Source organism: Panthera leo, chromosome C1, assembly GCF_018350215.1.
Source record: "Panthera leo isolate Ple1 chromosome C1, P.leo_Ple1_pat1.1, whole genome shotgun sequence".
NCBI lineage: Eukaryota > Metazoa > Chordata > Mammalia > Carnivora > Felidae > Panthera > Panthera leo.
In genome coordinates, this window is record NC_056686.1 from 187852003 (window position 1) to 187867183 (window position 15181).

Below are 15181 nucleotides of genomic sequence, written 5' to 3' on the forward strand. Positions count from 1 at the left end.
CATTTTAGAAGCCAATTTAATTAAAAAAAAAAGGCTGATTTTTAATATTTTTACAAAAAGCCTTGCTGGGATATTGTTTGGAATTGTATTCAATCTATGGAAGCATTTTAGGAGAATTAACATCTTAAGAATACTGAGACTTCCAATTCATGAATCTGATAGATCTCATTATTTTTTTGTTACTTGTTTCTTCAATATTTTATAGTTTATAGCATGTAGATTGTGCATATATTTTGATAATTTATCCCAAAGAAGTTATCACAAGTACTTGTAAATATAAAGGTCTTTAAAATAAACTAGACTTTTTAAAAAGTGAGTTTTATTTTCATTGCCTGTCTTTGATAAAGACATGTCTGTCCCTTTCTACCAATGGTAGTATTCCTTGACTTTCCTTCATAATATTTCTTGCCTGCTTTGTCAGATGCTAATAAAACCACTCCATCATTCTTATGATTAAAGTTTACATGGTATATATCTTTTTATATCCTTTATATGTGTTTTCTGTGTGTCTCCTGTGGCTGAGTAGAAGTCTGTCATCTTGCAGCTCAGTGTCAAATCTGATAGTTATTCGACTTGAAACCTCTTGGTAGGTTTTTGCTGGTCTTGTGGGATTTCACTTTGACTCACAGTGAGCCCTGTATTTCTGGAGTACTTTCCCTGTATAGCTTCTTCCACTCCAGTACTACTTCACAAATTCTAGTTGCCTAGGCCTCCCCAAACTTTATGTATCTCCTAAGTCAGCAAATAGCTATATTCTTTTAGGGTTCCCCTTTTGTTGGTAGTTGTCAGAACATGTCTACAACAGGAAGCTGAGATAATCCTTGGGCTCACTTTGCGTCTATTGAGAGAAGGAAAATTTCTAGGATATATAAATTTCTACTTATTTTGTCTAATTTTCTAGTTATTTGTAGTAGGAAGCCACATATAATGACAGTTATTCCAACATAGCAGGAATCATTTAACTTTTTAAATGTAAATTGCTATCAATACATTTACCTCAAAGCTGTTTCTTATTGGTAATGTTTGTTATGTATAAAATTGGAAATAATTCTGTTGTTACAGTCTTGTCTCTGTATGTAATGATACATACAAAAAGATATTCATTACTGGGTTATTTGAATATTAAAGAAGAAAATCATAAAAGTTTATCAGTAGGGAACTGCTTAAGTAAATTAAGGTATGCCATTGTAATGGTCATAAAAATGAATAAGGAAGATGTGTATGTTAAGATGTAATAATACCCGGTGTATATTATGTTAAAACAAAAAAAAAAAAACATGATGCAGTAGGATATCTATAGCCTTTTTTTTTTTTTTAAGGTGTGGAGAGCAGGTAAATTGAGGCGTAGGTTTGAGGGAGACTTATATTTGCTTGTCAGTTCTTTTATACTATTTTAATTATTCTTCGTCATGTGCATGTATAACCTTTTAAAAACAATACACTACTTTATAAATTAAAAGGAAGATTGCTATTGGTACCAGAACTTTAGAATGTTTGCCCTGGAGTAAACCCAGAAAATCCTTTTGTCCAACTCTTCCAATTTTATTATTGAATAATTATAGTCAATTATACTAATAAGATGCAGTAGTAGTAGTAAAAAAAAAATCTAATTTTCTGTCAGATTTCAGTTAGCTTCTAACTTTGTCACTTAGCTCTATAACTTTAGGCAAGACATTCCATTTGCTTATTTATAAATGGGGGCAAAATACCCTCATATGGAGTATTAGAGAATTAAATGAGATAAATAAGTTATCTGAAATACTAGCTGATAGGTGGTTTCTTTTCCTTTACTATGAAAAAATGCATATCAACCTTGCCTTTTAACAAATTTTAGCCTTTTCATAGTTTTTAATATTTCAGTGTCAGACATTCCTAACAGATAAATCATACTGTGAAAGAGAAATCTTATTTGTTTATTTGTGTATTATATTCACAGAGTGTTTTCAGGAAAGCGAACATCTCAAGGAAAGTCTTAAGTGTTGCTTATTGCATCTCTTTGGAGCCATTGTAGCCGGTGGGCAGGTGAGGAAAGTGTTAAAAGTTAATATTTAAAACAGTAGTTAACAGTGCAAAAAGTTTTCCATGGATTATTTTAATGTATTCTTTTTCTTTTTATAATTTCATGAACCACACAAATATTTTTCTGAGTTTATGTCTTGTTTAAAACTACTCTTTTATTTGTTAAAACTTCTCCAAAAACCTAAGTAATAATTTTACTTAAAATATAACAATATATAATAACTTATAATAAACTAACAAAATTACTGCATAAATAACCATATTGAACAATTTTTTATTTTAAGTTCTAAGTTGTATTGACTTTCAGCTACTAGTTCTTTCTTTAGAGCATAGAGTCAGCCCTGTTAGTCTACATGGTGAAATCAACTCAAAATTAAATATACATGAATTAATTACTATTCTGTCAACTTAATTACTAAATGCATATATATAAGGTTTATATGCACTTTTTCAACAAAGTCAGCTAGTTTTTTTATTACTCACAAGAAGGAAATTCTAGTAATACTTGTTTCTTTATGTTTGAAGGTGTCTGTGGTAGACTTTGAGTATAACTACTAGTTGAAAACAGGATTATAATTTAGAAAGAACATCCTACATGTTTTCTTTAGGCACACAGTTTAGATCAGAAGTTTCTAACACTTTTTGTAACACATATGCCCTCTATAAAGTGCCTTGTCAGAATGTTTCAAATGCATAAAATAAAACACGTAGGATCACAAAGGAAACTAGTTACACTGAAATCAGTTACTAAAATACTAAGATAAATTTCTAACATAGTAATATGTGCTTAGAACACACTAAAAGAGATACAGCATCAAGTCTAGTAACAAATGCAATTTCAAAAAAGAGACAAACCTGGTGTTTTGAGATATTAACTGCAACTGTAATATATGAAAATTTATATGATTTCTGTTGATAACAGAGTTACAGCTGTTGTTAATAATACTACCTTTTTCCTAGTGGGCTACCTTGCCTTTCCCTCTTAACTCTAGTAGAGGAATCTGTTTTTTTGTGAGAGTGATGGTGGCTAGAATCTTATTTTTCAGTTTGTGTGCTTTGTCACCTTCCTTTGTTAGCTCATATCCTTCTTTTGTATCAGTATCTCCCTATTTCCATCATTTCTCCACTACTAAGAATAAGAATTAATGAGTATACATGAATAAAATTGGAAATGACATTGTTTTTGACTATTGGAGAAGCTGATCGGATGCCATTACCATTTTGAACACACAGAGACTTGTTCTTGTTAGTGCCCAGGGGTAATCAAGCCCTGAGAGACCTCTAGTGATTAAAATTAACATAGAAATCAAGTAGATACTAGAAGGCCAATTTATTATTTTATGTACTGAAAATATTCAAAATCCTTTTAATCAGGTTATAGCTATAGTTACAGCTGTTTTGAGGTCAGAAGGTTATTTATTGAATATAGGGATAGGTACCAGGATATTTAGACGAATGAAATATCTAAAGATATAAGAATGGCCTTGTCATAAACAGCAGAAAAACTGAAGTCCCATGACTGGTCTTCCTTCTCAAAGCATCATGCCTGGGCTTCCCATTGGCATATTTGTTCTATTTTGTGTTAAGAGGATGGGCTTTGGAGCCAGACTGACATAGGTTTGAATTCCATGTCCATCTCTCATTAGTTCTGTGACTTTGGATGAAAACTATTTACATGTGTTTTAGTTTCTTTATTTATAATATGGAAATAATAACACTGTAAGGTAGTCATAAGGACCAAATGGTGCATAATATATGTAAGGCATTTGCTTGTAAGAACTAATTTGGTGGCTCTAGGATCTTCAGGGACTCAGGTTCGTTTGAATGTCAATTTGTTACTATTTCTTTTGCTACAAGATTAGCTTTTAGAGTTTTGGCTATCTGCATTGTGTCTGCATTTTGGGCACAAAAATGGGGGGGTGGTGAGGGAGACAAATGGCAACTATCTTTAAAGGAGATACTGAAAAGCTGATACTCATCTTTTTTTTTTAAATCTCATTTTCCATACTCCATGAGATAACTACAACAAAGGAAAATATGTCTAGATAAAAAATTGGTAAAACTTGCTTCCTCAGCCTCCTTGGCAGCAGGGGAAGTTAGGAAATGTAATTTTTATTCCTGGTAGCCACATGTCCAGTAAAATATCAGGGGTTCTTTTGATAAGGAAGTGGAGGAAATGGATGTTGGATATTCTATAGGCAGTTTCTTTTAAAATTTTTTTTTTTTTAATGTTTATTTATTTTTGAGACAATGTGAGACACAGAGTGCAAGCAGGGGAGGAGCAGACAGAGGGAGACACAGAATCTGAAGCAAGTTCCAGGCTCTGAGCTGTCAGCCCAGAGCCTGACACGGGGCTTGAACTCATGAACCATGGGATCATGACCTGAGCCGAAGTCAGATGCTTAACTGACTGAGCCACTCAGGTGCCCCTATAGGCGGTTTCTTTCAAAGTAGCACTTGTTATTATTGATATTACTTATTTTGTTGGTAATTACCAGTTCTAATGGCTTAAGTGCTATTATTTTCAGATTATTTTTGCATAACTGTGTTTGATTCATTATCAGTTTAACAGATTTGGGCAAAATATATGGTTTTTTTCCAAGTTTAATGGGTCACCCTGAATAGCTACCAATAACTTAGAATTTCAGAAATGTTTGCAGAATCAAAGTCAAGCCAGTTGTCTTATTTACCTATATCATTTGGGATGGGTTTGCTATAACCAACAGAAAACCCTAGAGAAGCTTAACCAAATTGAGGTGTTTGTTTGTTTTTATTCTTGCATAACAAATCCAGATGTAAGTAGTTCTGGGCTGATATAGCAACTCCATGGTATCATCAAGGACTAAGTCCTTCTGCATTTCTATTTTCTCTTTAGTCTGCTACTTTAATTCTTGGGTTTGTTTCTTAATGATTTAAAAGTGGCTCCAAGCATCATGTCTGCATTCCAGGCAGGAAAAAGGTGAAAAGGCCAAGAGCCAAGGGTCCTTCTCTTTTTATTTGTAAAGTTATGTTTTCTTCATAGCCTTCTGGCATATGTTCTTGACCAGAACCATGTCACATGGTTACCACTAGCTGCAAGGGAGGGTGGTAAACAAGTTTTCTATGTCGGCAGATTGCTATCTGAATAAAATCAGAGATCTAGTAATCTAGTGAGGAAATGAAGACTTAATCTGCATAAAACACTAGCATTGCCCATCAAAGTATATGTTTAAATTTTTTTATATGTTGATTTATTAAAAGAAAAAGTCCACACATTTATTAAACTCTCTTTGTTTTTGCAAACATACAGAACTTCAGTTAGGTTTGGATTTTATTTTTATTATCTCTCATGTTTCAGAGGAATGCTTTGCAAGCAATTTCTCCAGCTACCATGGAAGTTCTTATGAGAGTTTTGGCAGACTGTGATTCCTGGGAGGATGGAGATCCTGAAGAAGTGGGTAGGAAGGTAGAACTTACTCTGAAGTGCCTTACAGAAGTGGTACATATCCTTCTCACTAGCAGCTCTGACCAGCGTCAAGTGGAAACCAGCACTCTTTTGGAGAACTATTTTAAATTGCTAAATTCAGATCATTCAGCTTTACCTAATCAAAGGAGGTCGAGACAGTGGGAAAGCCGATTCATAGCTCTACAGATAAAAATGTTGAGTAAGTATTACATAAAGTTTATTACACTCCGTTTTCTCTGAATCTTTTTTTTAGACTTATTTGAAATTCAAGACCATTGTATAGGAAGTATCGATTGTTTAATTCAGCTATTGTGTGACTTTAGATTTTGACTTCAAAATAATTAATATGGAATTGATTTGTTAACAGCGTCTTTGCTTTAACAGTGACAAAATTGAGCTTTATTAATTTTTTGAAAGCGTAATCCACTAAAAGCATCAATCTTAAGAAAGCTATTATTTTCAAATTCTAGGAAAAGTAAATTTTCAGGAGGTGCCATTTGCATTATCTGGCCTATGGCAAAGAGTCACATATGATCAATTTTATATGTGCTTCTGTAAATCTCTGTAGAGGTCAGTTTAACATCTGTCCTTTCTCTAGAGGGCCTCTTGTTTTGTTTTGTTTTGTTTTGTTTTGTTTCTTCAGAGCCTCTATGTATGTTTGTCTTGTTTCTCTTGCTGTCTCTTTGTGTTTTTTGGTTTGTCATTCTTTGCTTATATGTCCCTATCTCTGTAAACTCCATCAATACATGTGATTTCTTATTGTATTCCCCTGTTACATTGATAGATACAAGTATTATTAATTGAGTTTCTTTTTATAGAAGTAAAATATTTTCATTACAGCTATCCTGGGAAATTTGGATAAGTAAAAAGAAAAGCTTTTTATATCCTACCACCCAGACATATCCAACATTAATGATTTATTGTGTAGCTCTAGAGACTTAACGTGCTTGTGTGAGGGCATGTGTGCTGTCTAATTTAAAAATATTGGACACCAGAATCTTGGTGAAACTTGATCTCTTACAACTGTTTCTGTAGGAAAATAAGATTCATTTTATCTAGTTTCTGTTATTTTATATGTTACATTTTGTAATTGTAATAAATTATAAATTTATAAGGAAGTTTGAGTCTGTATTAATGGACTTCTTATTTGTTAAAAACTATCACATTACTTATGTAGATTATCCCTAGATTTCTGAATGAGGATATCTTTTCAGTAGGAAACAAGAACAAACCATCATTACAAATGGATTAATTCCCTAAGTCTCATTTTCTTAATGGCCACATGCTAATTTTTTACTGTGTGATGAGACTGTGTTGCAAAACATAACTAGATGTTGCTTATTTGTTAGTAGCAAGCTATACTTGAGCATTATAATCGAATAACAGCTATTTAAGTCTCTGGGAAATATATATCACTCTTAGGTATAAAAACAAATATTGTCAATAATAAATTATAAATGTCTACTTTTCTTAACAAGTAATAAGTACAGTTTTGTACTCCCCATCCCTATTTTTTCCTAACTAATTTTACATCCCTTTGTCGACAGAAAAGCCTAAATTAAAAATACGGCCAAAGTATGGGGCACATGGGTGGCTCGGTTGGTTGGTTGTCTGACTTCGGCTCAGGTCATGATCTCACAGATAATGAGTTTGAGCCCCATGTCGGGCTCCGTGCTGATAGCTCAGAGCCTGGAGCCTGCTTCAAATTCTGTGTCTCCCTCTCTCTCTGCCACTTCTCTGCTCATGTTCTGTCTTTCTCTCAAAAATAAATAAACATTAAAAAAATAAAAAAAAATATGGCCAAAGTAAATGTTTCTGTGATTCCAAATTTCCTACTTTATAAATGGACTATTTTGTTTTTATTTTCCCAGATACCATCACAGCCATGTTAGACTGCACTGATAGGCCTGTTCTTCAGGCCATTTTTCTTAACAGTAATTGCTTTGAACATCTCATACGACTGCTACAGAATTGCAAGGTATTTTTCTGTTATTGTGTTTGGTTTTAAAAAGCTATCATTTGGTTTATGCTTTGATTCAAATTTGAACATATTACTAATTTTCTTTTTTATTGTGATAAAAAGCACATAAAATTTACCATTTTAATGGGTGTAGTTCAGTGGTATTAAATGCATTCACATTGTTGTACAGCTGTCACCACCATCCATTCTTCATAAGTCTACATCTTATAGAACTGACTCTATATCCATTAAATAATTCCACATTCTCCCTCTCCTAGCCCCTGACAACCACCTTCCTGTCTCTAAGTACCTCATGTAAGTGGTGTCATACAGTATTTGTCTTTTTGTGACTGGTTTATTTCACTTAGCATAATATCCTCAAGATTCATCCATGTTGTAGCATATTGCAGAATATTCTTCCTTTTTTATTTAGGCTTAATAATATTCCATAGGATATACATACCACAGTGCTGCTATGGAACATGAATATACACATATCTCTTTGAGACTCTGTTTTCAGTTCTTTTGGATATATTCCAGAAGTGAGATTGCTGGATCATATAGTAATTAAATTTTTAAAAAGTTTTTGAGAAACCACCTTACTGTTTTCCAGAGTGGCTCTGCCATTTTACAGTCTTGCCAACAGTGCACAAGGGTTCTGATTTCTTCACATTTTCCTTCACAGTTATTTTCTTCTTTTTGATAGTAGCTGTTCTAATTGCTGTGAAATGGTATCTCATTGTGATTTCGATTTGTCTTTCTTTAATAACTAGTGATACTGAGCATTTCCTCATGTGCTGATTGGCTATTTATAAATATTCTTTGGAGAAATGTATATTTAAGTTATTTGTGTGTTTTTTAATTGGGTTTGGTTTTTATCGTTGACTTTTAGTCTTTTGTTGTGCATTGTTAAAATTTGGTGTGAGCATTTGATGCATATAATTTTGTGCTTTTGTTTCATGTAAGATGATTTTGTTTGCGTTTTCCTGTGTTATGATTTTAATATCTACATAATATTATATTAAGTGGATGTATCATAATTTACATAACTATTCCCTATTGGCTGATACTCAATTTACTTCTAATTTTTTTGCCATTACATAACTCTTTCAAGTTTCATAGAACAGAATTCTATCCCTAGTAGAATTACTAGGTCAAGGTGCATAAAATTTTGTGCTTTTTTAAAATTAGGGAAGTGGGGTGCCTGGGTGGCTCAGTCAGTTAAGCCTCTGACTCTTGATTTCAGCTCAGGTCAAACGTTAAAAAAAAAAAATGAAATTAGAGAACATTGCATAAAACAACTTGTAAATAATTGGGAAATATAGAAAAGCAGAATAATAGAAATAGTGTTAATGTTCTTGATATATCCTGCCAATTTTCTTATTATTTTTCTTATTTTTTACTAATTTACACTTTTGGCAGATTTGTGAGTATGTAATAACTAATGTCTCTTACTATATCATATTTTCATAAATTTCAAGATTGTATCAGATATTTTTTAGAGAGCTTCTTGAAAAGCCTTTGAAAATAAAACTACGGGGTGCCTGGGTGACTCAGTTAAGCCTCTGATTTCTTCATTTTGGCTCAGGTCATGATCTTATGGTTGTGGGATTGATCCTTGCGTTATGCTCTGAACAGAGTGTGGAGCCAGCTTGGGATTCTGCTCTCTCTCTCTCTTTCTCTAAACCTCCCTTGCTTATGCTTACTTGCTCTCCCCCTCAAAAATAAATAAACTTAAAAAATGCCTGCAAAATATAATTATATTTAAAAAAAAGAAAGAGAAACTACTTCAGATAATTCTTTCTGTTTGAGGTATTCCTTTCATGGACTCTTTGCTAAAAATTACTAGGGTTTCATTGTGATTTTTGAGAATATTCCAGTATAAGGATTCTAATATCAGCTCCTTGAATTTTTCCACACTGTTAAGAGAGATATCCCTGAAAGCATTTATGTCACTATATTTTTTAGCTTATAGTGAAATAGTAAAGAAATAGCATAAAATAATAAAGAATGTATTGATGAAGTCAATAATGATGAATATTTATGAAATCAATGAAAGTACTAATCTGTCACTAGGGAGTGAAGATGCCTCCCCTACCTTTTAAAAATTATTCTTGGGAATGTATTCCTAAGAAGATGAAAAGAGTATAAAATAACTGTTTATAAAACCTTTTGTTTGTTGTAAAAAAAAAAAAAAAAAGTAGTGTGGCTTTATCAGTTATAAAGGCAACTTCAGTGATAAAGACAAAATGTCACATGTGTAGACAATCTGCCAGTCACACATTATAAAAGAGTAAATCACTAGGATAAAATTTAGTTCCTACTAAAATTGATTAGTGTTTTTCTTCAATATATGAAAGTCAGATATAATAAAAATCTCTATCTTATCATGGTCAACAGTATCTTTTTTAAAAGTGCACAGCTTTTTGGCATAGCTGTAATGATGTTGAGCTAATATAAAAGCTCTTTCTACTGTAGTATAGACCAGAATTTCTTGTAATTTAGATCTTGAAACTTGCTGATAGTCATAATGTTTTAAAATTTAATTATTTGATACCACCTATCACACTTTGTTTTGAGATAGGCATGCTAGAGAAGAAACCCATTTCAGAGGGGAAAGCCAGGCTTTGGGACCCCATCCCTCTCTGCTGCAGGTGGTCTTCTTCTAGGCAGGAATTCTAGTCAGAATCACTAAAAGCTCATCACCAAACATTACAGTGATTAAGTCCTAAAAGCGTGGGGGAACCTTTGAAATAAACTGCCCAATTCTTTTATTACACAAATGAAGAAATATGTCATAAGAGATTAAATGATTAACACAAAGTTAGTACTAGTACACAATGGAGGTAGATTTCTTCCCCAGGTATTCTGACCCTAAGTTCACTGGTTGTATGTAGTTTTGTTGTACTGGTACTTAAGGTCAGTAGAAAAATGTTTTCTTTGTGTTAAATATAGGGGAAGTACAGGTTTTATTGATTAAACACATTTGATAGAGATAGGTTAATACGATTCTTAAATATATAAAAATATTTGGTGTCTTGTGAAAACTTAAGTTCTTAAATATATTACAGAATGCTATAGATGTCTATGATTGATTTTTTTTTTTTTAAATTTTTTTTTCAACGTTTTTTATTTATTTTTGGGACAGAGAGAGACAGAGCATGAACGGGGGAGGGGCAGAGAGAGAGGGAGACACAGAATCGGAAACAGGCTCCAGGCTCCGAGCCATCAGCCCAGAGCCTGACGCGGGGCTCGAACTCACGGACCGCGAGATCGTGACCTGGCTGAAGTCGGACGCTTAACCGACTGCGCCACCCAGGCGCCCCTATGATTGATTTTTTATTAAAGTATTTTGCTGTAAAGAATGAATAATTTTTTCTGTTTTATATAGTAATACAGAATCAAGACAATTATTGTTTGAATATTCAGACCTAGAGGAAACATTGTCAACTAAAGCTTAAAGTGTCACAAACATTTTATGAATCACATGGAGAACTTTAGGCTGATTGCTGTAGTTTCTGTGCTTTTCTTTTTCTGTGAGATTCACCAGCCAGTTTATGCATTTATTTCCTGAACCATTTGTGTAAAGACTTCCGGTTTGTCAAAATGAGTTTCATCATACTGTAAAGTACTTAGAATATAATTCAGTAGAATCATACATTTAACTTTTCTGAAAGCTATGATGAGCTTTAAACATTTAAGAGTTGTTTTGTTTCACTATATTACATTTTGGAAGGGGGACGTGCTTTGGATTAATGTAAAAATTATTTTTAAAAGCTGTCCAATTCAGTATTTGAATTGAGAAGAAAATAACAACAAATTTCTAGTAATAAAGAGGAGGGTTCAAAACCATTACATATACTTTAGCACTCTGCTTGAAGTTTTAATCAGTTTTTTAAAAATATAGATGTTGCAGCATATTATAAATGTGTAAAGGTCTATTTGAGGACTAAGTCATAAGATTCTGGAAAGCTGTTGATATTTTGGTCTTGTTTGCATCCCTTAATTTGTTCTCTTCACATTCTTCCTTTCCTTCTCCCCTTCTGCCCCTGAAAATCAACTAGAACAAAAATTTAGCATCAAGGCAGTAGTAAAAATGAGAATTTATAAAAGGAGCAACTGAGGGATGATTTGTGGAAAAGAGTGTTGGAGATGGATATAAAATGGTATAATTCAAAGCTGGATTTTGGGAGTTGGCACCTGCCTGGATTCATACACACTGACTATTTGAACAAATTTCTTTTCATTTTTTAGAACAGATTTTTATTTAGATTCTTAAGCAATAATCAATTATAGATTTTGGAGGAAAAGATACATAAAAAATATATTTTCTCAATCTTTTTGTAAAACATGTATGTGTATATAAATATTTAAATTTTAAAATTGTGGCAAAATACACATAATAATATTTTTATATATATTTTTTAATGTGGATATATTTTCCTTTACAAATTTGGAATACCAGTGAATATTTTTGTATCCTGCTTTTAAATGTATTATATCCTGACTCTTCCCATATACCATCATATATTTTTCAAAACAGTATTTTTTTTAATGTTTTTATTTATTTTTGAGAGAGAGAGAGAGAGAGACAGAGAGCAGAAACAGGGGAGGGGCAGAGGGAAAGGGAGAAACAGATTCTGAAGCAAGCTCCAGGCTCTGAGCTGTCAGCACAGAGCCTAATGCAGGGCTCGAACCCATGAACTGGGAAATCATGATCTGAGCTGAAGTTGGACGCTTAACTGACTGAGCCACCCAGGCACCCCAAAACAGTATTTTTAATGACTACAAATATTTCAACCCAAGGTTCTCAAAGTATGGGGTCCCCAGAATCATTTTAGGAAATCTGCAAAGTCTGATCTTAACATTTCAGTTTGAGGCTAGATTGTTTTTTCATAAACCTGAATCAAACAATATTATCATAACAGTCTGAATGTAAAAGTAAATATTAGAATTCATTCATCTTCTATCAAGTCAGACATTTAAAGAAATTATAAAATGTAAAAGCAGTGCCAATCTCAGTGAAGTATATTTGGAAAATAGAGTGGGTTTTTTTCCCCATAAATGTGTTACTTATGTCAGCCTGTAATAGGTTTATTTTTTTGAATGAATAAGCAAATATTTTTTTAAATGTCTTTATTTTAATGTCTTATATGGTGAATATTGATAGATATAACCCACATAAAGAGAATTTCTTTGGGATTCTCGGTAATTTTTAAGACTGTTAAGTGGTCCTGAGGCCAGAAAGTTTCAGGACTTCCCTTTCAGTCTATGGATGAGCCATAATTTATTTAAGTATTCTGCTATTTAAGGATATTTGGGCAGTTTCTTACTTTTTGCTGTTGTAAATAAAGCTGAAGTGAGGATCTCGATTCTAAAATCTTTTCTGACCATTTTTTAGGTAAATGTCTAGAAATACAATTATAGACTTAAAGAGTAATTTTAGGATTCTTGATATAGATTGCTTTCTGGGAAGACTTTACTCATTTTTGCTTTCATCAGTTTTTAGCATTCCTGTGTTCCTGTACCAGATAATATGGAATACTATTGTTTAAAAAATTTTTGTTATTAATAACAGCTTTCATTTACTAAACCCTGTTATGTGTCAGACATTGTATTAATAACCTAGCATGGATTATTTTATTTAATCTGCACAACTATTTCATGAGATACTCTTTTCCCTTTTGAGAAAATAAGCTCAGAGAAGTTAAGTAGTTTTCCTTAAAACCAGACAGCTAATAAGTAGCAGAACCAAGATTCAAATCCAGGTTTCTGATTCCAAAGCCTGTGTTGTGTACACTAATCTATTTTTAGGTTAAACTTTATATATGCTCTGCATATCATATCATGCCTTATCTTTATCTGTTTTATTTTATATTGCCTTATTTCAGTATATTATTGGACTTTTCTATTTTCTGAAATGATAGAACTTCCTAAGAAGAACTTCCTTCCTTGGATGCTCTTGATAAATTCTTTTATAAGTCTTTCTTTCTTTCCCTTTTCACTTTCATTTGAATTAACTTTTTATCCAAAATGTGACTGAGATCTTTTGGAATGCTAGTTTTCCATACTTAAACAAAAATACTTGATTCCCTTAGCAATCCTCATGTTTATCAGAGAAAATCCTTAATCCCCCTTTTATAGAAGCTAATATAAATTATGCCCAACTCTTGATAATTTGAAAAATATGTATACCTTTTTCAAAGTACAGTAGCATATTTGAGAGTCTGAGAAGTATTCTCAAAAAGCAACTTTAAAAGGTAGGTTAGCTTCTACAAATATACTTGACTACAGAATCCTCACTGTACATTATTTACTACAGTATCTTTAATCTGTCTCACTAACAAATTTCCTTCTTTTCTATGAGACATTTTCTGCTAATTCTTTAAGAATTTAGGAATATTAACTAATTTACTTGTTGCTATTATTATTTTAGTAATTTTCAGTTCCAAGAGAGAAATAAATACCAATTTATTATATAGTATATGACCTAATGTTAGTTTGTAATCCAAAAAGTGAATAGTTGATTGTCAGTTTAAAATAGTATTCTTCACGAATGGATTCTTGGATTTATTTTCAAGAGACATGGAAACCCATTAATTTCATTTCTGCTTATAGGTAACAATTTAATGTTCTTTCTCCATTATTCTTATCTCTGTTTTTAACAGCTATTTTTAAATGCTAACAATAAGGTGGCAGACAAGAACGAGAAAGACCTTGCCAACAAATTACTGACAGAAATGAATGAGGACCAGGTATCTACAAAGCCTGCATCTTGTTTCAGCTGAAGTCCAAAATCAGCCAATGGGAGCAACTATTCCTGTACTTTTCTTCTTATGTCTTAAAATACACCAACACTATCTAATCCTAATGTTCATTAATTATTTTTGAAAATTGTTAAAAAAATTAAAAATTTTTTTCATCTAAAAGATAAATCTGTTGAAATCTTGGTGGTTGATGTAAATGATCAACAGTATTCCATCTTTGTATGTGTGTATTCTTGTCAATTTGAGGAGATATAAAGTACAGGAATGGGATCCCAATATCAACGTGGTGATGACTTCATATTTTGGGAGCTTCTTTTTCTAAGCATTGTGGTGTATTGGGACCTTAGGGCTTTGTTTGTAAATATGTATGGTCAGTTTTAATACCTTGATTCTTTGCTTCTTGTTGACAAGTAATGATTATAATTCAATGGACAACCTGAATCCTGGAGGAAGGGAAGAAGACGCTGAACTCTCTTTAATTTAGCATAAAACTTAACTGTTGTCTTTTGTAGAAAGTCACCTCTATGTGGGTAAAAGGCAGAAATAAGCAGTTTTTGTTGCTTTTCTGCATTAGGTAATTCATTTTGGAAAAAACTACCTATAAAAATTGCTTTGTTATTTTTCTTCCCTGAAATGTTTGTGAGAGAGCTTTCATGATGTCTTTTATTAATATTATCTTAATATCCAGGTTTATAAATAGAGCTATGGTATAGATATGATTATTTTCTGTTCTGGATGTAAAATACCAATTTACAGAGTACCATTTTAGATTTCTCTATAAATGTTAGTCCCTCTCAAGGCCTATATAGATTAATAAAACAGTTACAATGATATTCTCAGAGGTTTATGTTAGTATTCCTAATTGTAGGTACTGTGATGACTAGTCTTTGGACAAAGTGTAGGAAAGATCTTATTTATAAGAAATTCTCTATACAGAATTATTAATGCATAGTATGTTTATTACACATATAATAGGTATATATAATAATG

At 32.3% G+C, this 15181-nt stretch overlaps 1 protein-coding gene across 3 annotated transcripts in view; it reads left to right on the plus strand.

Annotated features, from left to right (window-relative positions):
* Nucleotides 1-15181, plus strand: part of NBEAL1 (neurobeachin like 1) — a 179707-nt gene that overhangs the window by 46610 nt on the left and 117916 nt on the right. Inside the window, exons 7-10 of one of the 3 annotated variants that reach the window (XM_042949777.1) lie at nt 1937-2022; nt 5357-5663; nt 7336-7442; nt 14093-14179. In XM_042949777.1, coding sequence (XP_042805711.1) covers nt 1937-2022; nt 5357-5663; nt 7336-7442; nt 14093-14179 — 587 coding nt within the window. The remainder of the gene's footprint in view (nt 1-1936; nt 2023-5356; nt 5664-7335; nt 7443-14092; nt 14180-15181) is intronic. The other 2 variants (XM_042949778.1, XM_042949779.1) reach the window with 2 other exon arrangements.